Raw genomic sequence first — 26,838 nt, forward strand, 5'->3', positions numbered from 1 at the left:
TGATAATACTTATGTATTACTCTCAGAGGTGCTGAGAGGTCTAATGAAATACATTTTTGTAAGTATTTTGTGATCTTTGGATGACAGGCACCAAGTATAAGATCCTTTGCCTGCTGCAGTCAATGGGAGCTTTGCCACTGAAATCAATGAGCACAGGATCAACCTCCAAGGACAAAATAAATAACAAGAACAGAATACTTTAGTAACCATGACAACATGAACAATGTATCTGACTAACACACACCTTAGATCAACATTTTTTCATGAATGCCACAGGCTCTTCAATTTTCTTTGTAATGCTGTCCTCTCTTTTGAAACAGAGAAGAGTTTCTCTGACATGAATCAGACTCCTACCATGATCACATCCAATACCACAAAGTGTGAAGTTTGTAAAACAGCCTTTCTACAACTCCACTGCAGTTCAGATTAGCAAAAAGAATGGTATGAATTAGTGAAAATGTTAAAAATTGGCTACCATGTGTCACCAAAATTTATCCTTTTTAAATGGCTACAACAATCTAAATCCCAATAAACAAACTAAACATGTTTTATATCTCTGTTAAAATATATAACAACAACAAATGATCATTATTTCAGCTTCATATTCAAAGGACATGTCAAAAAACAGATGCAATCAATAGTGTAATGTTGATTTGAATGTGCTATGTTTTTCTGCCACTGTATGTTGAATAATATTGGGTAGCTAAAAGGAGCACAGTGGAGCCTGAAGTGGGCATTGCTTTCTAGAGGGTTCTCCGATTGTGGCACTGACTGCATACATCTCCCAAGAATGGAGATCTGCTGAGTATGGTATAATTTCAGTGGATTTACGTAAACACTTAAGTTCACTCATGTCCTTTCCCATATATTTATTGTGTGCAGTCAGTTCAAAGTAGCATTGATCATTCTTACCACTAATGATCAGTTTCAAATATGGTACATATTTGTATAATTCTGTCTTTACTTAGGGATTAGTAGACGCAACCCCATGCTGTCTGTCACACTGGCGTAATTCATAAAGTCATAAATGTAAAAAAGTTGAAAAGGGCCGAGAACTTAAAAATTGGACAGTAACAAGTCACGAACTCCCAGTGATGACAGAACCTAGTGAACAACAAGAGCTCTCAACCATGCTTGTAGTTGTTTCCATCGCCTCACACTGATTCAATAAACCTTCTACGTCATACTCAGAGTGATGTGTGGAGTTATTGTGTGTGCTGATTGTGCTGTTAAAGGGGGGTTGTGTTGTGCAGAATGGGATGTGTGAATCTGTACATGATGCTGAATGAAGAGTATATGTTGTGGTGAAGGGTAAGGCGTGTCTGGGGTTATTTTGTGTGCTGGTTGCAGTTTGTGTAGGTGGTTGTGTTGATGTGTGTCTAGAGAGGGCTGCACTGAGAGATTTGTGTTTTGTGCACGTGGCAGTTGCCAAAATCCACACAATGTCCCTAATACAACCAGTGAAACTGTTGCATGCAACTTGGCTGTAGAGTAAGGGAGGCGACTGGTTGTGATCACAGTGGTCTAGAACTTTTGGCATGCCATTGATACATGCCTTTCTGTAGCTGTGCACTGTATGAGTGTAATTTGTAAAGTCAAAATGGCTGAGAATTTAAAAATGTATGGTAACAGATCATAAAACCCCATGATGATTCATCCTGATAATAGTCTGAATTTAAAAAAAAAAAAGCCGTCAACTATGCTTGTAGCTATTTCCATCATTTCATACTAACTCTACAGACATAAGCTTCAGAGTGACACACAGAATGATGTTCCTGGAATCTTATTATAGAGATACTATTGTACTTTGTGAAAATGTAGGAAAACACTTAACACAGTAGCAGTTTATAGTAGCTTATATTTCAAACTTATAAAGTCATGACTCTAAAGTCATGAAAGTTTGGTATGAAATCCACCTTTACTCCACTTGAAGAACATTTAAAGACTATTTATTAAGTATTTAGTTTCAAATACCTTTCCGTTCTCGAGAATATACTTGTCCATTACTGGAACAGGGGCAGGATAGTATGTTGATGTATTCGCTTCCTCACTGAATGTTTTCTGTATCTCAGGCTCAGGCTCAATTGATTCTGGTTTTCCTTTTTCAAGCTCAATGGCAGGACCTAGACAGTTAAGAAAAGAGATTTGTCTGCTATCCCAAAGAACATGAAATCATTTTACTGACCAATGGTCAACATATACCACGCATTAGTCATGTTTCTTTTTGAAAGGAAATGGGTCCAAAGCAAAACCCTGCATCTAAACAGCCCTCAATAAAATCAGAGTAGAAATTGAGGCTCTAACCCATTTCTGCTTTAAACAATTAATGCTAAATAATCATGCTGAAACACAATAGTGTATATGGACAGTTCAAAGAACATGGGTGAGGTAAGCTAAAAACTACACTCAAAGGAATGATAAAACAACTGAGATGAACATATAAACCAGAGGTAACAACAGTTATCCTTCAAATTAGAATTACTGTTTAGTCACTTGGAAGACTACATGTTATCGGTTGATGTCACTCTTGATATACTTTTTCATAGAAAAATTTAAAAATATGTAAAGCATTCTTTAAATAGGGGTAGGTAAAATAAGAATGTATAGAAATGGTACCGATAATGGAATGGACTTGAGATACTTATGCTAAAATGCCATGAATTTAAGGAGCATCCAAATGTTAACATAACATAAATTAGAATTTTGATTGCTCGATCTATCAGTTACACTGATTTGTATTTTAATGTAATCAACAAAAATTAAACACAGTTTAAACAATGGAAGATTGCTAAGCAGATGTTTGAGGTTTCTAAGGAAGACAGTTGTTTTATCAATGACACCAGCTTTTCAGATTTTTCCCCCCAGATCAGCTATAAGTAAAAGGATCCTAAAAGGGTCAAACAACAATATAATTTGTGAACTGGACTTTATAATTTCATTAATTATAATTGTGATAGCACCAGCAAGTACAGTCTAAGGCCCCGATCCTGAAAGCAGATGTATGAGCAAACCATTAAAGTCAATGTAGTTTTGTACAGGTACTGGTCAGTACAGTATCAATTGGAGGCATAGGCCCTTAAAGACAAGAATAACTCACATATTCCCTAGAACTACACTATGATGGAATGAGTCAACATTGCATAGTCCATCATTTGTGTCTTGACTGAATAACCACAAAACTAATTTAATAACCTGTAACTGTGGAAATGAGTCACAGTAGTTGCCATCTCTCTTTTTGTACACATAGACCCAAGTTTTGTCTTACTCTAAACCAGCAAGTCAAACTGCGGTTTCAGCTAATGGCAGTATAGCTGTTGGTACACTGGAAAAAATAAATCTGTCTCTTGTATCACATTTCTTGGACATTCTCTATATCTGAAACAACTATGGCATCCTTTACTCTTTATGCTGAGCAGCATCATATAAAAGTTTAGTATGCAATAATAGCAATTTCCCCATGTGGCTTAACATTGCCTGTACATGACATAAATATCATAGTTATTGTGCACTTGGAGCTAGTGAGATGCATTTAGCTTGTTGTCAGCTGACATAAACAACAAGGACCAACTGTTCCAGTTCTTTTGGACAGCTCTATTCTGCAGTGACAACTGTTGGGTTTCTTAGGAATTGAATACAAGTATGCTACCAATACAAAATCACGTGAAAGACAGTGCATTTGCATTATAGTTTCGCAGCAGCGTTCACAGACATCTACAACATCATACACATGCAGACCCTAATGGAGACACCAAATAAAAACTGAACAGTTTCATTTAAAACTGGCAAAACCAAGCATAGCTGTAGATCATCTAGAAGACAATCTTTTATGAAAAGATGTGGTAGAAATATTCAACCTCTTCCCACACTCTTTCATGAACTGAACAAGCAGGGTACTGATGCACAGCTATCCTAGAGCAGTGGTTTTCAATTGGGGCTACGGGGGCGTGAAAGGTGACTATAAAAATAGTTTCAGATCTCAAAAAAGACATTTCATTTTTCTGATCCATCAAAAGTATGTGAATACCCACACCCACAGGTCAAAACCCAGAAGTGTTATCGTTACCACAGAAGCCCACCATTTAGCGCCTTTTCTCATGCTATGTCAAATGCCATGCCAAGCACATGCAACATTTATAGTTGAATTCTGTTCAGACAAAGACTTCCACAGTAGGGGTCCACAGACCACAGGTTGAATTTCCAAAGGGGTACACACCTCCATTCAAAATTGCTTAGGGGCCTGCAAATGAAAAAAAGTTGAAAACCACTGCCCTAGAGGCTGTCTTGACTATAGGCTGGGAAGAGAACTTTCATGCTTTTTCTTGAGGTAAATTCATATGGCACTCCCTCTGGTCAATGAGCTCAAGGAAAGCAATCCTCAAGATGCACAATTCTGTGCATTGAAGGAAAATTAAAAAAAAAAAAAAAAAAAAACCCTAAGTTGAAGAATTTTCTTCCTAGAATGAAAAGTGTTTCTTGCTTTAAACATTTATACTGTTTTTTACTTGAAGGTCTTTTACTGTTTGCTTACTGACACAGCTGGGGTTTGGTTTCCAGATTTCCCTAAAGAAGAGTAGCTGGTAAAAGTCCACTGTAGCAGCAACTCTAAGGAGCCACAACAATATCGAATTTAACTGATGTTTTATTGCTTGGAAGCTACAGATACAAATCCTTAAAAACGCTTTATTTTATACTCTAAAAGCTTGGCTTTTTTTCCCTCCCCAAACGTGAAGCTTCATCTAACTGGATAGGCTTCACAGTTCCTTTCACTAACTACTAAAGACTGCATTTTCAGCACAGCATGTTGTGAATTAGACATGCAACTCACTTTATTGCTTTATTGCTAATGGGAGTTGCGTGCCTAATTTGCCATGCACCACACTTTAAATTTATTTTTTAAAGTTTCTCTCTCTCTAGTTTTTTTTTTTTTTTTTTTTCTTATAAAGGAAAGGAGGAAGTGGGTGAAAGACATTGGCCATGGCTCAGAGGGCTTAAAAATGCAAATATTTACTACATAAGGATTGTATAAAGATACAGCAAAGACAAATCTCAATGTGAAAAGAAAGGAAAGAAATCTTTCTTTCTAATTCACTCTGAAATTTTTGTTTTTGTTTAGGAGGGGTGATTCAGAATTATTGGTTGTTCAGTATGGAACCACAATGCCTTCCCTAGCAATATCAACAGATGCCAGGCTTTCCACACATTCTTTCATTGTGTGCAGATCATCTCATTTTCTCAAAGACACATTAAGGGCTATGATGCTACTTGAGATGTGTGGAGGTATATTATTCAGCACTTCCCTTTTATGGCAAGAAGCCTCTGCTTTCCCCCATGTCTACTAGAAGCGGAATGCACATGTCATTGAGGAACCTGGGAAATCTTTGGATTTTTATACACTGTTCTTGATTTGTTGCTGATTGACTGTTACTCATGGTGCTGCAGTAAATGTTCCTCATTTGTTCAGTTCCTAGAGCTATTTGCTTATAGGACTCTTTGGCCTTTTCTTTCACTGAGCGAGACAAAGGGTCCAGAAAGCAGCTGGAAATGGCCATCTGAGAATTGTTCTGGTGTGGAACAGTTCTCCGCTGGTGCTGTACCAGCATATCCAGCTCCTGCTCTGTTTTCCCAATTTGGTTCCCAGGCCGTGGTGGGGCTCTGGCTGAACAGCAATGTGTTCCTGCTATGCTCAGTTGAGGTAATGGTTCCGCACTGACTGAACCATCCAATATAAATTGGAGCAGTCCTGGGCTGCTCTTACATATGTTGCAACTCAGGATGACACAGACCTGGCCTCGAAAACGAGGGAGCTGTAACCAGCTCCATGATGGCCCACATGGCTGTACTGAATGGAAGATAAGCACAGAATTTGGGTGAATATCTCCTTTTCTGTCCTACTGCAATGCTAAGAATTAAAACTATAGTGTGAAAACACTAATAAGTGTTAAGAACTAGCTAGAGCCATGCATTATTCTGGTAAGAAATGTACATTCTTCCCAATAGAGTGCAACTGCTTCTACGATCATCCTCTGAATTGATACGGACAATGATACTAAATTGTTCAGCGCTTACCCAATGTGAAGCCTGTCATCCTGAGATACTTTTATATTATTCAAATTAATATCACTCGTGATCTAAGCCATATTTGAAGTTGGGCTTTCAGAGGAGAAAAGTCAACAATTTAGGCTATGTCTACCCAGGAATAAAAGACCCATGGCACGGCCACGGCAGACCCACGTCATCTGACTTAGGCTCATGGCGTTTGGACTGTGGGGCTAAAAACTGCTGCGTAGCTGTTCAGGTTCGGGCTGGAGCCTAGGATCTGGGACCCTCCCACTCATGAGCTCCCAGAGCCCAGGCTCCAGTCCCAAGCCCGAACATCTACATAGAAGTTTTACAGCCCCGTGAACCCGAATCAGCTGACCTGGGCCAGCCGCGGGTGTTCAGTTGCTGTGTAGATGTACCCAACATGCACCGGATCATGTAGCCCCTTACAAAAGGGCAAAATTATGCCTAGTCAATGTATTATATGGAGGGGAAGGAAGGTGGTCAAAAATAGTCAGTATGATTCTGGCTAGAGAAGAGAAGGCCATGGCAGTGCACCCCCTCCAGACATCAGAGGTAATACAGTCTACACCTCTTCAAGGATGGTCGTTCAATGGAATACCTTCTCCTCCACCCCTTTGCTCCCTGGAAGTCTAGGAGATATTGTGCCTCTCTGAGCCATATACTGTTGCACCACCTGAAATGCAAGGCTGTGCCTGAACATCAGAACAGAGACCTTAATATTTCATAGAGAATAGCAAAATACTGACCATCTTCTTCTTCTCCTGATGAATGTGAGGATAATTGTATCAGCTATGGCAAGTCATTTCTAAGGCCCTTTCATAATAAATTGTAACTCGGTATCATAATGTAAAAGGCTATGAACAATGCTATTCATACTGTCAGTGGGGCAGCAAGTTCCAGTAAGAGAAAAAGAAATTAACTGAACTTTCTTCTATATTTGGCATACAAGTTTAAAACATTAGCAATATATACACGTTTCTCCCAGCTGTGATTCATCCGTACAAAACAGCTGTCATCTCACACAAAGAAAGTGCAAGTCCCTGGGTGAAACAGAAATGCAATTAGTTTGCATTAACAGTAGCCTGCTAAAAGTATAACTTCACATAAATTATGTGTAATTTGAAACTATAGGTTCATGAACTCACCATAACAACTAAAGACAAGTCCAGAACACTAACCTTTTAAATTATTTTGGTAGGTGGCACACACTCCCAACTATCATAGGTAACCATCTCCAGGAGTGGAAACAACCTCTCAATGATCTCTAACCATGTGCTGAAGTAATGGAAGAATATTTCTTTTCAACCAAATGTTAGAGATCCCTCTTATCACAATTAAGATCTGCAGTAGTTCCACATTTCTAACCATACACTAATTTTGCAGCTACTTTCCAAGGAGCTGACATTTTTTCTTTGAAGACAACCATATAGTGCCCATCTTTAAAAAAGGGAAGGAGGAGGAGCCAGGAACTACAGACCAGTCAGCCTCACCACAATCCCCAGAAAAATCATGGAAGCAGGTCCTCAAAGATTCCATTTTGAAGCACTTTGAGGGGAGGAAATTGATCAGAAACAGTCAGCATGGATTCACCAAGGGGAAGTCATGCCTGACCAACATGATTGCCTTCTATGATGAAATGACTGGCTTTGTAGATGTGGGGAAAGCAGTAATATAGCACGTAAGCTTTAGCTATGTTTTTGATATAGTCTCTCACAGTATTCTTGCTAACAAATTAAAGAAGTGTGGGTTGGATGAATGGACTATAAGATGGGCAGAAAGCTGGCTAGATCATCAGGCTCAATGGGTACTGATCACTGGTTCGATGTCTAGTTGGCAGCCGGTATCATGAGGACTGCCCCAGGGGTCAGTCCTGGGGCCGGTTTTGTTCAACATATGAACTGGATGATGGAATGGATTGCACCCTAGTAAGTCTGCGGATGACACTAAGCTATGGGGAGTGATAGATATACTGGAGTGGCCTAGACAAATTGGAGGACTGGGCCAAAAGAAATCTGATGAGGTTCAACAAGGACAAGTGCAGAGTCCTGCACTTAGGACAGAAGAATCCCATGCACTGCTACAGACTGGGGACCGACTGGCTAAGCAGCAGTTCTGCAGAAAAGGACCTGGGGGTTACAGTGGACAAGAAGCTGGAAATGAGTCAACAGTGTGCTCTTATTGACAAGAAGGCCAACGGAATATTGGGCTGCATTAGCAGGAGCATTACCAGCAGACTGAGGAAAGTGACTATTCCCCTCTATTCGGCACTGGTGAGGCCACATCTGGAGTATTGTGTCCAGTTTTGGGTCCCCCACTACAGGAAGGCTGTGACAAATCGGAGAGAGTCCACAGAGGGCAATGAAAATGATCAGGAGGCTGGAGCACATGACTTATGAGGTGAGGCTAAGGGAACTGGGCTTGTTTAGTCTGAAGAAGAGAAGAGTGAGGGGAGATTTGATAGCAGCCTTCAACTACCTGAAGGGAGGGATTCGATGGAGGACGTTCTCAGTGGTGACAGATGGCAGAACTAGGAGCAATGGTCTCAAGTTGTATTGGGGGAGGTCTAGGTTGGATATTAGGAAAAACTTCTTCACAGGGAGGGTGATGAAGCACTGGAATGGGTTACCTAGGGAGGTAGTGGAATCTCCATCCTTAGAGGTTTTTAAGGCCTGGCTTGACAAAGTCCTGGCTGGGATGATTTAGTTGGGGTTGGTCCTGCTTTGAACAGGGGGTTTGACTAGTTGACCTCCTGAGGTCCCTTCCAACCCTCATCTTCTATGATTCTATGATTAGGGGCCATTGAATTATCTGTAGTTGCTGCTTCAAGTCTTGAGAGACAGAATGTCTGATGGGTACATTTAGATCCAAGTTCTTCCTTTGCACATTAATAACCCCGCCAAATTCAGTGGGACTGCATGGATGTAGGGCACAATTTAATATGCATATGACACAGTCAAACACTCCACAAAGACCTAAGAATCCAAGTAGTTTCTAATGTTTAAGGGATTCTCCACCCATATATTAATAACAATGTAACTTTTTTAATTAGTATGCACACCTGCACAGGGATTGAGTACAAAATTTAAAAAGCACAAACCTTCATTTTTTAAAGGGACCCAAAATTCCAGCACACAACGAACTTGTTTGCACTGCATGGGAGTGCAAGAGAGGGGGAAGAGACAAACAGCTTTCCCCATCCTTTGCAAAGGTCTAGTACAACAGAATCCTTGCACGCTCTGCACACTGCTAGCACTGCTGCTTCTTGTAGCTTTCTCTAAAGAGGGTGAAGGATAGGGGTTATGGGAGCAGCAGATGTGACCAGGCAGAGAGGTGGGAACTGCACCCTCTTCAGGAGTGAAGCAGTGGCCAGATCAATGGGAGGCATTATCTGTTTCTGCAAAGCCCATCACAGGGCTAGGGCACCATGGCAAAACGAGCTCATGAAGTTTGTCTTCAGCAATTTCACTCCCAAAAGTGAATGGATAAGCCAGGTATTAGAAAAAGTTATCACTAGTTTCACTAGTTCACTGCAGGGAATCTATTTCTATAATTGTCTAGATACATCACTGAAATCTGAAATGGTTTAAGAAAAAAATATCTGCTGAATGGATTTTTTCAATGCTGGTAACATTAGTGATTGTGAAAATGGTGCCAAATTGATGCATCAGAAACTCAAGTCCACCATCTAGAGAATATATTTGGCATGGTCAGCACCTTTTCAAGTTTTTCCCCACCAGTCCATGCAAAGATGCATCCTTACTGGCAGGAACTATCCCTAGGAATGAAAGGATAGTCCAGTTCTGGCCTCACAACTAAGACTGCCAGCAAGCAAACAGTGGTTTGATAAAACAGTGGTTAGCAGACTTGCTGGCTAACATCTGGATTGACACAATTCACATATGTCCTACTATCAACTAAATGAACATCTTTTCATCCAAGGAGACTTTCAGAGAACTCACTGGAATCTACACCCACCCACATTATGTCTCCTGTACTGTGTGGGAAGCCTGGCTTATTTATCTTTACATGCCTTTTAATTAATTACTATGGGTATTCACAATCCCAAATCCATCTTGAAACTTTGGAGAGTCAAGTTTTCAAAGTGAACTGCAAGCACACTTTAATGTGTGCAAAATTACAGACATGCAATTTTTCACATCCAACTTCTTGTGTGGACAAAATTCAGATTGGCACACAAATCTCATCCATTCATGCCCTCTACTCAAATCATATGTGAAAATCAGCTTCCATGTGCCCAAAAACAGACATGGAAAACAGTATGCAAAAGCTTGGGCATGCAACCTGTAACTGCAAGTTTCGGTGGCCAGGATTTGACTATGGACCCCTTTGACTATTGGGCCCTGAATTTTATTTACAAATAAAAACAAATATGAAAACCATTTTTAAAACATAATAACGTATTCAAGTTTTAAAACCCTTCCTCCCCCGCCATGACATAGACTACTACTCTGTACCAATTCCAATATAAGAGTTAAGTAGTTATAATTAAACAGCGAGAGTTCTGTGGCACCTTAAAGACTAACAAATTTATTTGGGCATAAGCTTTCGTGGGCAGAAACCCACTTCATCGGATGCATTTGAGCATAAGCTTTCATGGGCAGAAACTCACTCCGTCGGCTGCATCCGACGAAGTGGGTTTCTGCCCACGAAAGCTTATGCCCAAATAAATTTGTTAGTCTTTAAGGTGCCACAGAACTCTCGCTGTTTTGCTAAAAACAGACTAACATGGCTACCCCTCTGAAACTCACAGTTATAACTGAACAAACAAACAAAAAAAATGTCCCATTGACTCGAGCTATTTGGAATCTAAATCCAAATCTGTATAAACCTGCATTCAATAATGAGAGTCTTTATAATAGATCATGGTTATTATTAAAAAATAACTTACGTTCATGAACAGCTCATAATTTCTCAAATACCTTGGCTGTTTAAATCAAACCCCAAAAGGTTCAAGAATATATTATAATCTAATGACCTGCAAAAAGTCTTTAAAAGTCACTGATAACAAAAGAAATCTTAAATAAAAAATAACAGCTGAAATCAGTAAAACCTTATTGTTTGTCCTACACTTACTATGCACTGAATGAAAAAATGTTTAAATATCTCTTTCCTTTATTAAGTTACATGTTCCAAAAAACCCACTTTTTATTATAACTTTCAGCTTGGGGTGAATATTCAGTCTTTTAAAAAAAGTACTTTAACATGGGAACTCTGTAATTCAGACTTACCAACACAAAGAATCATTAAAGAAAGATCCAGAGGCGTGTGGCGTACAAACCCAATATGCACAGCATAACTGAAATGGAAAAGCTCTTTAACAGACAAAGTCCTATTTGCCCATCAGCCCTATACTTTGAAGACGTTTTGTTTTCCATTTTTAAGATACTGTAAAGACTGCTAAATCCAGTCTCATATATGTCTAGCACTCACCACTGCCTAATCTCAGAAGCAGCACATCCTGAAGTCTCCTGTTCAAGTCTCTGAGCTCTTTCATTTCTGACACTAATGCCCCATACTCCTTCAGCTTTTTTGCCTGCTGCACAAGCTGTCTCCGTGTTCTCTCAAGTTCTTGCTGAATATGTCTCATTTCTTCTTGCTGCTGTTGGTAACTCCTCAGCAATTCTTCATAGAGAACTCGAGGAACTACAGCATCGTCCATATTGTTAATGCCTTCCGAAGTCTCCATAAAGGTTTCCTCAGGGCTGGAATTACTACTGAGACTCATCCCATTTTGCTTTTCTAGGCGAGCAACAACTGCTTCAATGCTTTTGTGTGTACCTTCACTTTGTTTCCTCCCATCTTGTCTCTGTGTGGCACAATAATACAGAACATTAGCACAGCAGGAATACAACACATAACATGAACTAAAACTCTAGCCTTCTGGACAATTAAGGCTCGGTTTTCCCAAAATGTGAAACAAGGTCCACCTCGCAAAAAAAAGTTCCTCCTAAATGATGCTTGTGAACACTCTTATCATAACTGAATTATGTGTGTAATAACAGTTAAGTGTATATGCAAACTTTAGGAACTGCTGGAGGCCCTTCTTAGTTGCTTTTACCCAAATCGTGTGTGCAAGTGGAGCGCACTTTAGGCAGACCTTTTCTATTTAAAAAAATAAATGAACCTGGGTTTCTCCCTTTGGATATCTGTCCCTTCATGTTTAGAATATATACAATGTTTATATTTCCTTATCTGATTATCTTAAAGGGGGAAAAAAGGTATCAATTATGTATTTTGTAGGTTATCCATAACTGCAGGGTACTTTTAAAAAAATGGAAGTACTGTCTATATTTATTTCATTGGTATTAATAAGAGCAGCTTTACTGAATTAAAGAGAGAAAACTGGGATTGACCGAAGCACACCATTTGAAGCCATTTTATAAACTGAGAACTTCTTCTTTCAATCATTACGCAGACAAACTTCCAATGACTATTCCTACCTCCATACATACACACAACTCCCCATGAAAATAAATGAGTTATACTCAGATTTGCAAGCACTGGGAAGGGAATTAAAATAATAAATTAGAGAGAATATATGATCTAGTTTCATCCCCCAGATCAAGAGATTCCTTATATATTAGTACTGCATTGCAGAGGCTTCATTTCCAGTGAACTTCTAGTGGCTATTTATCTTTGGTCTTTCACACAATAATCCGAACCCTATACAATAAATGCATATTCCTTTGTAAAGGGTCTGGGTGGTGGTATTACCACGTACCAGTATAGGCAGAAGTCACCAGTCTTTTCAACTGGCCGAATGTAGAAAGAGTATTTGAATTTCCAAGTAACTGACAGGAAAGCAAACCTAGCTCATGGGTTAAAAACAAGAAACTGACGCTATCAATTCCCATACCACGTCCATGAGTAATGTGGCAGAAAATGAGATTATTCAATGTTATGCCTGCTCCATGCATGCTCTAGAAAATGCCATCCCACCATAAATAAATTTACAAGTATGATTCCTGCAACTAGATAACACATGAAGCCACAAAGGAATATTTTCCGGTAGGTTGGCAGACTTTTAAAGGAGAAGGTACTTGAAAACAAACAAGCAAAAACAAAAAAATTGCAGTTTTTGACATCTGAACCTGACCTCTATATTAGAGGGATTCAATCTTGTTAGTTTTTCTTTATTTGGGACTTTCATAGTATCCTGTTCTATTCAAGACAAGCTGACTGCAACAGGTACAACGTGCCACCCAAGAACAGCTGCTTAACATTCAGATAACTGGGGCGACCTTTAAAGTGCTCCAGGCCAAAGTGAAACAACATTGTTTCAAAATTCTCAAACAGCAATTAAATTGTGCAGAGTGTACAAACAAAAATAATGCTCAACTGCACATGAACTGGATTTTTGAGAAGCTGATCTGTAATCAATCCAGAATTGTCACCAACAGCCTCTGCCCCCCAATTTGACCCAATTATATCAATACAATATTTTAAAGGGATGAAAAAGCAAGCCTCAAATTTTTCAGCTATGAACCATGTGCATATGCCCCAAACACTTCCACACACACACAAACACCCCCCAAAAAAAAACAAAAAAAAAAAAAAAAAAAAAAAAAAAAACTTCAATACCTTACTGTGTCTAAGCTCCACATCTTCTTCCCCATAATCTGTAACCTCCCCAGCTTCTTCTACGTGATTGAGAGAGAGTTTGGGGATTTTAATTTTCTTCTGCATCACACTGTTTTCAAGATCAGTTTTGTCTTCTAAAATGTATATTAAAAATAAAAATGGTGTTACATTAATCAAAGTCTTCTTACTTCCAAATATTGCATGATTTAGGCAAGACCAGTTAAAAAAAATTCCCATGCTCCATTCCCCTCAATATACAATGGATCAAATTAATCCACACTGTAACTCCTCTGACACCCATTAATCAGAATTGTGCTATACCACCAGGGATAACTCAGCCATATGTGACTGTGTATATTGAAAATAATATTTTTCAAATGGCAAGTTAAATTTATGTGATAGTGATCAAATACATTAATGTATAGCTATTAGTATTAAAATAAAAGTTAGAAACCATTTGATGCTATAAATAATTCAACTCCCTAAGAATCCCTTGGATTTCTTTAAATTATGTTTATCAACAATATCATATATTATTCATAAACTGCTATTGCGAGTGCCCATCCTGCTTAAGGCTAAAGTAAAAGTGAGTTTGGCAGTTTAATTGTAGGCCCGATTCAGCATTTGTCTACAGTACTAATCCAGCATGACATCTAACACAACTGGCAGATTCTGTGAAGCTCAGAAGACCAGGACTGGAAATACAGGAAGTCAGATTTGAAGGGGCTCTTGCAGAGAACTATGTGTAGAACCTGTACAGTGACTACTGATATTACCCCTACTTCTGGTTAATAGTACTAATCCATTGCTGTCAGAGAAACAAAACCCAGACAATAAAAATTAATAAAAATAAATGCTTGTATTTATTCCTCAGACCAAGAGATTAGCCTACATAACAAAGTGATTTCACTGTTAAAATATTTTTCAAATTTGAAGTATTCTACACAAGCTCCTAAAATGTAAATTCTACTCGGTTATTCTTTGGGATGCACTAGAGCCAAACCCTAGTCTTTCAAAAAGTGCCATGGGATCTTTAACATTCTTGCAGAACAGACAAATTTAGATTCTAAAGTCATGTGTTATATTTGCACTTTGGAAGATTATGAACAAAAAAACAATTTGAGCCCTCTTATCCACCTGCAAACTGTAGTCCATGAAATGTCCCATAAATATCTATGGAAAGTGTCGATGTGGATACCATTTGTGTGTGCTTAGTCACACAAACTTTCACTTTCTCAATATTAGCATCTCTCCATAGAACCTCCAAATGGCTAGTGCTGACAGTGCAGAAAGGGAAACAAGATAAATCACAGTTTAATGAGGAGCAAGGCATTCATTAGAAACAGATTACACAGACAAATGCAAATTTATTGTGTTGCAGATAGAAATGGATCTATTGTTGGCAAATGGTGATATTACAGCCCAAGACTGTGTAAAATAAAGAAGACGAAACACCAAACAAAAGAAAACCTGAAATGAAATTCAGATGGTAGCAACAGATACTAAGACAGATGCAAGAAGAAAGAAAGAAACACACAAAAAATGCAGGCCTTCTTTACATCTCTCTCCATTCCCAAGTGCATTTTGCAATATACTATTTTAACAAACTGGCTGTCTAACTGCTAGTTTGGAAAAATCATATGTCTGGAAACAATACAGAAGTAAAAGTGAAAAGGTCCATCAGTGTTGTTGGAGAGCAGGAGAGGAAAATTAGATAGGCTTGTATCAGATGGAAGAAAAAGAGAGATGTAAAAGGTGATAAGAGGAGTGGCAGAGAAGTACTGATTATCTCCTTGTAAGAAATTATCAAATTATCAAAACTGCATATAAAAGATAGGAAGTATGCCAAGAGAACACCCTGGCTTAACCAGGAGATTTTCAATCATCTGAAACTCAAAAAAGAGTCCTACAAAAAGTGGAAACTAGGTCAAATTACAAAGGATGATTATAAACAAATAATACAAGTATGTAGGGACAAAATTAGAAAGGCATGACCTTCTCATAAGTAAACTAGGGAAATACAACCTAGATGGAGCTACTATACGGTTGGTGCATAACTAGTTGGAAAACCATTCCCAGAGAGTAATCAGTGGTTCACAGTCAAGTTGGAAGGGCATATTGAATGGGGTCCTGCAGGGATCAGTTCTGGGACTGGTTCCATTCAATATATTAATTAATGATTTAGATAATGGCATAGAGAGTACACTTATAAAGTTTCCAGACAATACCTAGATGGAAGGGGTTGCACATGCTTTGGAGGATAGAATTAAAATTCAAAAGGATCTGGACAAACTGGAGAAAAGTCTGAAGTAAATAGGATGAAATTCAATACGGATAAATGCAAAGTGCTCCGCTTAGGAAGGAACAATCAACTGCACACATACAAAATGGGAAATGACTGCCTAGGAAAGAGCACAACAAAAAATGACCTAGGGGTCATAGTGGATCACAAGCTAAATATGAGTCAACAGCATAACACTGTTTCAAAAAAAGCAACCATCATTCTGGGATGTATTAGCAGGAGGTTGTAAGCAAGACACCAGAAGTAATTTTTCTGCTCTACTCTGCGCTGAGTATTGTGTCCAGTTCCGGATGACACATTTCAGGAAAGATGTGGACAAACTGAAGAAAGTCCAAAGAAGAGCAACAAAAATGATTAAAGGTCTAGAAAACATGACCTATGAGGGAAGATTGAAAAAATTGAGTTAGTTTAGGCTGGAGAAGAGAACATTTGGAGCGGGGGGGGGAAGTCAGAACAGTTTTCAAGTACATAAAACGTTGCTACAAAGAGGAGGGAAAAAAATTGTTCTCCTTACTCTCTGAGGATAGGACAAGAAGCAAGGGGCTTAAATTGAAGCAAGGGCAGTTTAGGTTGGACATTAGGAAACATTTTCGGTCAGTGTAGTTAAGTACTGGAATAAATTGCCCAAGAAGGTCGTGGAATCTCCATCATTGGAGATTTTTAAAAGCAGGTTAGACAAAACACCTGTCAGGGATGGTCTAGCTAATGCTTGGTCCTGCCATAAGTGCAGGGGACTGGACTAAATGACCTCTCAAGGTCCCTTCTAGTCCTATGATTAAATATCAAAACAATTTTAGTGAATTTGGTGTTGGTGAAAGATACTAGACTGAAAGCTCTGATGCATGTACTGTACAGGCAAGCTGCAGAGGAAGTTCTTCTACAGTGCCTTCAAATGGGCTTCAAAGTATCCTAGAAGGGAGCATTTTTCTAGAATTGAAAAATAGAAAGCGGTTTACATGGTCCAATCAGATTCTTGGCCTATGAACAAGACTGACACAGCCCATTCACTTCACATGGGTTACTAAAATCATCTGAAACACATCTGAACTGGGGACATTGAGGTAACATCCCTAGTCTGTTATTAGTTACTGTTTTTCACTGTCAATATGGCTCCTTTCAAATTCTGTAATGTGTTTTTCCCCCTTTTTGATTTTGTGGCTTATCTTGTCAAATTTGCTAGAGACTGGATAGGTAGGTTGAAGAAAATAATTCGCACTTTCCTACCCCAGACTTTCAGAGATTACGAGGGGGAAAATGGATGTATAAATTAAAGCAACAGTCAGGACATTTTAATTTATTCAGCTAGCCAGCTATCTTATGTTCCACTGACTTGGCAGCAACAGAACATATAATATTCTCTTATGGATGGTTTGGTCTTCTAGGTCTATTTATGCTTAATACAATTTATCCAGCATTTTAGATATGAACTGGCTTTTTGTTTATTAAACAAACATGGGTTTTTTTCCTCCACACTGTCGTCTTCCACATTAATTGTGGCTACTGCAAAAAAAAGTCTCATTCTAAATTCTGGAATAATGCTGGAGTACTGGTTCTCGTGGTGTGCACACATGCATTTGGAGTCCCCTTTAAGACTCTAGTTTCACTACTCTTGCTGTTTATTGGGATTCCCTCTGAGGACTCTTTCCACTTGGTTTCCAAAGAACTGAGTTCGACTCCAGCCTTCATCATTCAGCTATCTTTATTTTGGAATACAGCAGTGCTACGCTGAGCTGAGCAGACTTAAACACAGGGGAATGGCTACAGTGTTGTGCTAGTTTAACAGGGACAAGTGCAGGAAAGGAGTCTGGCATAAAAGAGAATTTGCACTGTTTTGTGCTAGAAGGAAAAGTAGAATATGAACCAAAATGGCTGAACAAGTATAAACTCAATGGTCTAAAACTAGCATAAAAGATTAGTAGCCTTGGGACAGTTATGGCCTGGAGATATGATTTGTAATGACAATGTGGCCCACATGCTTAAAATTTGTCCTCAATCACTTAAACTCTGTGCTGCATAATAAGAATTGCACTGTTCCCTTTGGTGGTTATGGTTATATTTTCAATGAGTTATTTCTATTAAATCCTGCTCCCATATACAAATAAGCAGATGTAGCAGAGTGAACTGGGCTCAGGGTGGGCCCACAAGCCTGCATGGCATTGGGCGTCTGGCCCTTTAAAAACAAGTATTCTGAGAGATCAGGTGGTAGTCACATGACTAGCCAAGTATATCAGGGAAGTCTGTGGCTCAGTAGAGACACTCAAAAAACTAGAAAGGCTGTGGTAGTTGCTCCATGAAGAGGTGAGAACTAGAGAGTGGCTCTCTGCCAAGGAAAGTTGGTCCCAGAAAGGGGTATAAGTGAGACAAGGGCAAGATCAATATATAAAGTGGCCCTGGGAAAGAGTTTTGAATTGACATCTGGCTGGCCTGCCATGGTGTTAGGGTCCCAGGACTGGAGACACACAGTAAAAGAGGGACAAGATCACCCTAAGATGTCATCTACCAAAGTGCTATGGAAAAATCCAGCATCAGTGGGGTAAGACAAAATGAGAAAGGGAATTGCACAGCGCCCCGGAGGGCTGGAAAGACAACTGGACTGAGGAAAGACTAAGGGCTAGCAAAAGCCTACTGGGGCTGGAAGCAGAGATCAAAAGCACAATGGCCTACAGGCCTGTGGAAGACAACTGGAGAAGGGAAACTGAGGCAGACATGATTACATGGCAGAAAGATAATCTACCTGGTTATAACAAAATGGTTATATGAGTGTGTGACAGGGTGGACTAGATCCAGAGGCCCCCTGCAGGAGGCCTCCTGGCCTGGCCTCACCCCGCCCCAGGATAGAGCAGACAAAAAGTCCTCCAGGCAGCCTAGAGTGGCTGCAGAAGAGCAGCCAATCAGAGGGGCCACTGGAGCAACCAATAGGGTGCCAGGAGAGCCATATAAAAGCAAGCAGCAGCAGGGCCTGAAGTTGCTGCCTGGAGCTTGGGATGACTAGGTGTCAGACTGGCTAGAAGAGTAGCAGGACTGTGGACAGCTCACTGTAGGCAGAACTGAACCCAGGGAAGGCTGCCAAAGACTTGTTGCCTGGTTGGTTAGAAGAGCAGCAGGATTATGTACAGGTCAATGCAGACAGGCTGAGCCCATGGGACTGAGTCCAGAACCTAGCCTGACTAGGCAAGGACACTGGAATGGGCCCTGCTGGTCTGGTTGCAGACTGAGCACAGAGAGGGCTGCTGGAAGAACACACCAACAGAGGATTTTGTGAGGGGCCACTGTTGGACTGTTACAAAAAGGCAGTGCCTCCAAAAAGGAGGCAGTAGTGCTGCGGCCCCATATCAGGACAATGAAAAGAACTAGAGACAGTTTACCCCAGAAGGAAGGACAGTGTGTGGGGCTTGGCCAGAGGAGTGAGTCACTGAAGACAGGCTTACAGAACCACCAGCCTGAGGGGTGGGTACCACCCCATTATAAGACCAAAAAAAGCAGGCTCACACCTGACCAGAAAGGGAGTCATTCATGAGTGGTGAGTGCTGCCCCGCTCCAAAAAACTGAGTAATTGCAGATGCATATTGGCCAGAAGGGGGTGCTTGTGAGAAGCAGGTGCCAATGCTGTTACTGAAAGTCCTTAAACTAAAAGCCATGTTCAGTAGAGTCAAACTGGAAACCTAAAAGTCTCCTTAAAACACTCCTTGAATTCTAACCTAGCAAGGACTGAGGCTTGAATCTTGGTCAGAGCTAAATGAACTGGATATTTTAAAATACAGTTCAAATGCAATCTTCTCGTCTCTGTAGTAAACAATGGAAAACTGCAGAGAAATAGCTCTGCACTCCAGGTAAATGAGAAATGGCAGATCTGAGACTGGTCCAAGTACAGGCTGGGTGGTACTGTACATCTTATGACACCAATATTAAAATGAGAATCTAAGTCCATGTTTTCTCCCTTTTCCCAAATTTTTAGTAAATTTCAATCTTTCTGCAAGATTATGTATTGACAGGGAAACTTAAATCTCTTTAGGCACAGAACAGATACTCTATGGCAACATCAGTGCAAATTTCCCCACACTGCCATGCTAATCTACTTCATTCCTAACTTGGAGGAATTCATTTCTGTGGTGAGGGGAACTTTACCTCTGTATTTATTTAAGCTTTGGCACTAACAGGCACTCTTGTCTGAAGTGACACATGCTATTTATGCGGGAGCACTATTAATCTACCCAAGTGCAAACCCATGCCTCATAATACAAATAGACTCCATGATCCTTTGCCCCCTCAAAGCTTGAAAACATACTTAAGACATGACAACAAGGAGAGCTGTAGATCAGGAAGGACGGGGCCACTTAAACTGTGAGCTCTTTGGAAAAGAGACCATCTTTTTCTTATGTGTATACATAGCGCCTAGCATGTGGGCCTTGATTCATGACTGGGGGCCCCTAGGTTCCACTACAATACAAAAATTAATATAACTAAAACACAGAAGACAAAAACAGCAAGATTGAATAAATAAGGCAGGTTGGTTTATCTGAAGATTACTATAAATTAGTTTCTTGTAGGTATCCAGGGAAAAGGGAGACTGTGATGGGATGTTCACCCCACACTTGCACTGACAGGGTTCAAGCAGCTTGAGAAGGGGGCTAATAACCCAACAGGCCACAGCTGAGAGAAATCAGGTAGCTGAGCAATCTCCTGACTAAGGGAGGGAGCCCAGCTGGGGAGGAATCAGCTGGGCTGCACTTAAAGAAAGGAAATTGGCTACAGTGGAAATCTGCTGAGAAAGTCTGATGTCACTCCCTGGGAGACGAGAGGAGCATTTGGAGGCTACAGTGACAGGTAGCCCATAGTCCCTCCCTGGGAGGGGGAAGTTAGGAGGCTGGCAAACCCAGAGAGGCAGGAGTGCCAGATGTAAGGAAAGGGCTCAGGAAAAGGCAGTAAGGTCTCAAAGGGAACAGACCATGACTGCTGACTAGAGGGTCCCTGAGCTGGAACCCAGAGTAGAGGGCAGGCAGGGGTTCCTCTGCCAGCCACTGAGGAGTAGCAGCAGGGAGCTGTGAAAGACAAGACTGCCTGAGACTAAGGAGAAACCTTTTGGTGACCCAGAAGGGGAAAACACATATAGTGACCCGGCCAGAGAGCTGAGTCACAAAGAGGCAGCGGCAGCAGCAGTTCATGGAGCGAGAGAGGGGCTGCAAACCGGCAGAGAGAGACTAAGCGCAACTGTAGAAAGGGATGCTGACCTGGTGAGCTATTTCTCAGGAGAAGGTGTCATCCTCGTGGTGAGTGGAGCACCCTGTCACAGGGTCTTTAGAAGGGATTTAAGAAAAGGTAGTGGTCTTGCAGAGCACGTATTGGAGAGAGAAGGAAGAATGCTTCTTCCAGAACAAATCTTCATACTAATAGGGCATCAAGGCTGGTATCACTGAAGACTTGGTAGCAAGGCTGGACCAAATGGTAGGGGATGGAGTTGTGAAAGATCTTTAAAGAAAACAAGAAGTTTAAACTTGATGCAGTCAACAAGGGGAAGCCAAAAGCTGAATTCAACAAAGGATTGGGATGGCCAGTTTGACAGGCAATTTATATACAGTAGAGCATCAGCTACAAACACTTCGGGGAATGGAGGTTGTTTGTAACTCTGAAATGTTCGTAACTGGAAAAAAATTATGGTTATTTCAAAAGTTAACAACCAAACACTGACTTAATACAGCTTTGAAATTTTACTATGCAGAAGAGAAATGCTGCTTTCTTTTTTGTAGTTTAAATTTAGCACTGTATTGTACTGTATTTGTTCTGTTTTTTCTCTGCTGCTGCCTGACTGCATATTTCCAGTTTGAAATTTGGTGTGTAGTTGACTGGTCAGTTTGTAAGTCTGGTGTTCGTAACTCTGAGGTTCTACTGTAATCTTAATAGCTGTGTTTTGTACTGACTAGATGAGGGACTTTGTTCGAAGGTCAGAGAGGAGATGACAGGAGACAATAAGAGCCTGGATAAGAGTTTTAGCTAGGTGGGCAGAAAGATAAGGCTAGATACTAGAAATGCAATAGAGGTATTAGGATTCAGAAACAGTCTGGATAACAAGGGAAAAGGAGAGGAACAAGTCTAAGATGACCCCCCAAGTTTTGGGCCTGAAGGACCAAGTATGGTGGGTCTCCAATTCTCCCCTCCTTCTTCCCCCCCGCCCAATCCTCCAACAATGAGAGAGAATGAGGGGAGTTGACAGAATTTAGGAGAAGATTGTTTGGGCCATCAAATTTTAAATTGTTAGAGACATGCAGGAGGGGATGACGGACAAGCTGGTTGAAAGTCAGATTTGTAGGGAACAAAACAGATTAGGAGCGGAAAGGTGGATGCATGAGTTGGCAGTTGAAGTCCTGTGAGTGGATGAAGTCAGCCAAAGAGGTGACATAAAAGAGAGCCCTTTGGGACATACACAAAAAGGGGAGAGGAGGATGACATCCCAAATGACATTGGAGGAATGGCCAGAAGAGAATCAGGGAAGCATAGTGCCATGAAAGCCAAGGGAGAACCACATATCAAGCAAGAGTATGATCAATGATGTCAAAAGCAGCAGAGGTCACAAAGGATGGAGTACACATCCTGGGAACTGGCCCGGAAAAGACAGATCTTGGTGAAAGCTGTTTCAATGGAGTGGAAAGAACAGAAGCCATAATGAAAAGGAATCCGAATAGAACAGGGAGAGAACTAGAGGCAATGGTTGTAATCTACCTGCTTGGAGGTGAAGGGGGGGGAAAAGGAAGATAGGAAGGAAGGCTGAGTCAACAGTCAGCTTATTTGAAGATGGAGACCAAAGCATGCTCATTTGATCAAGGGAAGAAGCTGGAGGACAGAGATTGAGGAGGGAGCAATCCTGCATTAGCACAGGGATGGATTAAATAAACTAAGTCTCTTCCTTCTCTAATTTCAGTGTCTGAAATCCTACATCAAGACTGGCTCTCCTTCATTAACTTTAAAAATAATAAAGGATCTGACCCTGCTCCCATTAAATCAACACCAAAATTCTCCAAATTGAGTGAGAAAAGGGGCAGCTCTCAAGAGTCACACTTAAGTTTGAATGCATGTTTTTGTTAGTTGAATCACAACTTTCTGGATTTGATACTGATAATGATCTACAGTAGAAACTATCTTAACATGTATACTAATTTGAAGTCAGTTGTCTCAAACATGACAACATTCAAGTATTTTGCTTCACATCATAACGTGAGCCTTGTTTCCCAGAATTCTATAATGGTACCTTCACAGATATTCTGGCTGAGCAAATAAATCACTATTGCAATAAAACTAATACACACATAAAAACATATGTATGTTTTCTGATTTTTCTATTGCTAATAAAAATGTGTTCAAAATTCATGCCTACAAGTGTAACAATAACTGCCAAAAAGCAAACTGGTATAAATATACAGATTTGTGTTTGAATTGGCTTTCGTTCTTTAACACCCTAACACTGCCTTCTATTTAATTTTTCAGAGAAATTATAATTGTGTTCTTGTCTGTCATAAAAACTGATGAAGCTCCAGGATCAAGTAGGGAAAAAAATACACTGGAAAACAGGAATCCATTGTCTGTGCTAAGCATAGGAGAGTTTTAATCCCGGCTCCAACATTTACTTACTAACTGATCTTGAGTAACTCACCCTCTCTGTCTTGGTGTCCCCATATATGCTTGCATACCTCACAGGGGTGTTGTGGAGATTAGTTAGTTAATGCCTGTACAGTGCTTTGAACATGTAAAGCACTAAGAATTATAATTATGGAGCACCTCCTTTAATCCTTACTGAAACCTAGTACAGTATCTTCCAATTAGAATTGTTTAAAAAATTGAAAACAAGTAGGACATCTTAAGTCCTATCCTGTATATTTCACCTGTATGTCCACCTATAGAACAGCTCAGGGAGGGGATGAAGATTAGTTATTGTTCAACAACTTCACAAATGAAGAGTGATTTATAAAAGCTAATTGTTGCTGTAATGAAAATTCCTATTTAAAAAGTGCACTTTGAAACCACAGGCAGACTAAAAACTACTAGGCTGCAAACCAACTCAGTAACAGATTTAGCTATGGTTTGTCTGGCTGGCTGCCTTGCTTGCTTGCTAGAATGCTTCTGTAACAAATTCTGAAGGGACTCTAATGACCACGTAAGGCCACAAAGCAGTGGAAATGCTGCATTCAGCTGCAGCAGAGGGCTAGGACCTAGAGCACCTCCCACAAGAGCAGCCTTTCCCAGTCACCTACTCATTATAGAGACCACCCAAGGCAGAAGGAGAATGAACTTGCTGAGAAGGTAGCCAGCAGATTTGCACACTGGTAATTCATACAGGAAATGAGTATGTGTGTTAATATTTGGTTCATAATACATTAATATTTTAAAAGTGGCTAAACTATTGTTTAATCTTAAATACTTCAATGGCACTAAGGTAACATTATGGAGAAATACCTTTATAAAAAATGAAGAGGAAAGTGTTTTCCAGTTGGCTGAGGATAACCAACATCAACTTCCATTTATTTCTTTTTTGCTCCCATAAAAGTTGGTAGATGCTTTTAAATTGTTAAATGTTGTAATTCATTATAGTCGCACAGTCTTATTAAACCCTCAAAATAAGTGACTTTAATGACAATGTTGTCACTACAATATTTCAAGCACAACTCTGAATGGTATGAGTGACACATAAGTACCACTCAGTGTTACTGAAAGTGACCTGTACTACTTTTCTTTTATAATGAAATTAGCTTTTGAAAGTTAATATTGGGGCAGGGTTACAGGAAATCAACTGTGCTGCCACATTCTAATCTGTGTTCAAATCGGAATATGTGGTCAAAGGACACTCACACCCATGAAAGTGTGACATTGCAGTAGTGTACAAGCCTAGGTAGAGGCTCATATGCCATATACTCACTTAACTGCCAGAGTAATGCAGACAAGTTTATATATAATGTATATGTTTTGGGACACCTTTATATTATGCCAACCCTCATGATGCTCTAACCACACACAGAGAAATGCACTGAGTAGCAACAGAATCACAACAATGCAACTAGGAGCTTCAAGACAACCTTGTATACACCACTTTCCTGACCCACACTCTGCATTCTGGATGCACCTCAGGATCTAGCCTTTATATTTTCAATTATTATAGTCCTTGAGCAAATATTTTCCTTCCAATTAGCTACTGTCCTCAGATTTCGTCACCTGTTTGTACACAATAAACAAGTCTCTCAGTCCCTTTCCATCCTTTTCCCTCTCAGAACTCCAAGTGTCATTTAATTAAGAACAGAATTATTCTTAGGGCAGTCATGCTGTGACAACATGAAGTTTTAAATGTTCCTAAAACACAGCAAAACATTTCATCACAAGATTTAAAGGCTGTCTTAAAAGGCCTCTAAAATGAGTTAAACTTGACAGGCCTATTTTAGGAGGGGGCAAAGACCCTAAGCCATCCCCAATGAGCAAGGATAAGTGTTTGGAAACACAGATTGATGAGACTGGGGTAAGCGGAACCACAATTTGGATAGCGGATAAGAATCTGAGGAAGCAGTTTGTTGTGGTCATGTAGCTGAGGAGTTTTGAGGAGTAGCAAGAGTATAGAGCTATTTATTGTAGCCAAGGAAAGTATGTTTCCAACAAGAAGATATTCACCTTTAACTTGATAATGACCATAGCCTGAGGTAATAAACTCTGAGATCTCTGTGCTTCTGAGGTTTTTTAGCCTATGGTTACCACTTCATAAGCAGGAAGGACCCTCAATTTAATCTAAGGGCTAATGAAATTAGCTGATGTAGGATGTAACTAATGGCAGAATTTGTTCACAAATATTTTGGATGTGTGTGAAGAACCTAGGAACTACAGATAGCTATTTCTGCAAAAAAGGCTAAAAAGACTAATTCTGAGAGAGGTCAAAAAAAGAAAAGAAAAGTAGTGGATCATTATATGAAGAGGCATTAATCCATTCTAAAAAGTGAAGACATCACGATTACCTAAAATTCTTGCAATTTCAATTGGATACTCTATTAACATCCCATCTCAAAGTACAGTGCAGTGTTCCTGTATGCTGTTGAATGGCAACCTGTTATCATTCCAATGGTGAATGAAACAATTCCTCTAAGTTTACATAACAGCAATGGCCTGTTAACTATGTTTTGCGATTGTCACAACTTCTGCTATAAGCTGCCTTCTGATGCTCAATTTCCTGTAAATTTCTTCTCTGGGTCTGAAACTCTGTTCTTGGCCTCAAATCATAAATAATTTTTTCAAAAAGTTTAAGGAAAATCTCTTTGGCTGTTTAATTATTGAAGTCTTTAAAAAATGACTTACTACTTCCGAGCCCCCATCAACATGAAGGTTATAACAAATGTGATCCTTTTAAGCATGCTCAAAACATTTTCTATATTTTTTTAGCAGAATCCAATTTTTGACATAACATTTTTGATAGCCGTACCATTTGTGTAGCAACAGCACTATCCCTTCCAGCATACCATTGCCCAGCCTGGCCTCAAAGGTCTAAGGACTGTTGCTGGAATACTTAGGAAAGGAGATTATAAATATATGATTGAAATAAACACACACAGTCCTCTAAATGGTGTGGCTTATGGGCCTGAACATATAGTCATGCCTATGGGGAGTCCCACTAAAGTCACAAGCCACTTACTAACTTACGTAAATAAGGACTTAGTGGCCAAAGTTTGAAAATGATGAACTAAGGCTTTATTATTAACACAGAAAAAGAAAACTTATTTCAATGCAAAACTCAAATTTTGAAGTGTCATTTTTAATGCACAAGTGCGTGGACAATTTATTTTCTCAGGATCTTCTCTTTTAACAAAAATGTTTTGAAAGAGGCAAGAAAACAAATGCCAAGTTTTTCAGAA

The 26,838-nt window shown here is 39.9% G+C and overlaps 1 protein-coding gene across 4 annotated transcripts in view; it reads right to left on the minus strand.

The window, feature by feature from the left end:
* Positions 1-26,838, minus strand: part of LOC137144931 (BEN domain-containing protein 5) — an 803,386-nt gene that overhangs the window by 12,680 nt on the left and 763,868 nt on the right. For 2 of the 4 annotated variants that reach the window (XM_067535412.1, XM_067535414.1), the window contains 3 exons: positions 13,666-13,799; positions 11,515-11,890; positions 1,975-2,123 (listed from right to left, as the gene is read on the minus strand). In XM_067535412.1, the coding sequence (XP_067391513.1) occupies positions 1,975-2,123; positions 11,515-11,890; positions 13,666-13,799 (659 nt within the window). Of the gene's footprint in view, positions 1-1,974; positions 2,124-11,514; positions 11,891-13,665; positions 13,800-14,802; positions 14,908-26,838 lie in introns of those variants that run through there. The other 2 variants (XM_067535415.1, XM_067535416.1) reach the window with 2 other exon arrangements.

This window comes from Emydura macquarii, unplaced genomic scaffold (genome assembly GCF_026122565.2).
Source record: "Emydura macquarii macquarii isolate MOO-44397 ecotype Brisbane River unplaced genomic scaffold, CSIRO-AGI_Emac_v2 contig_3506, whole genome shotgun sequence".
Classification (NCBI taxonomy): Eukaryota; Metazoa; Chordata; order Testudines; family Chelidae; genus Emydura; species Emydura macquarii.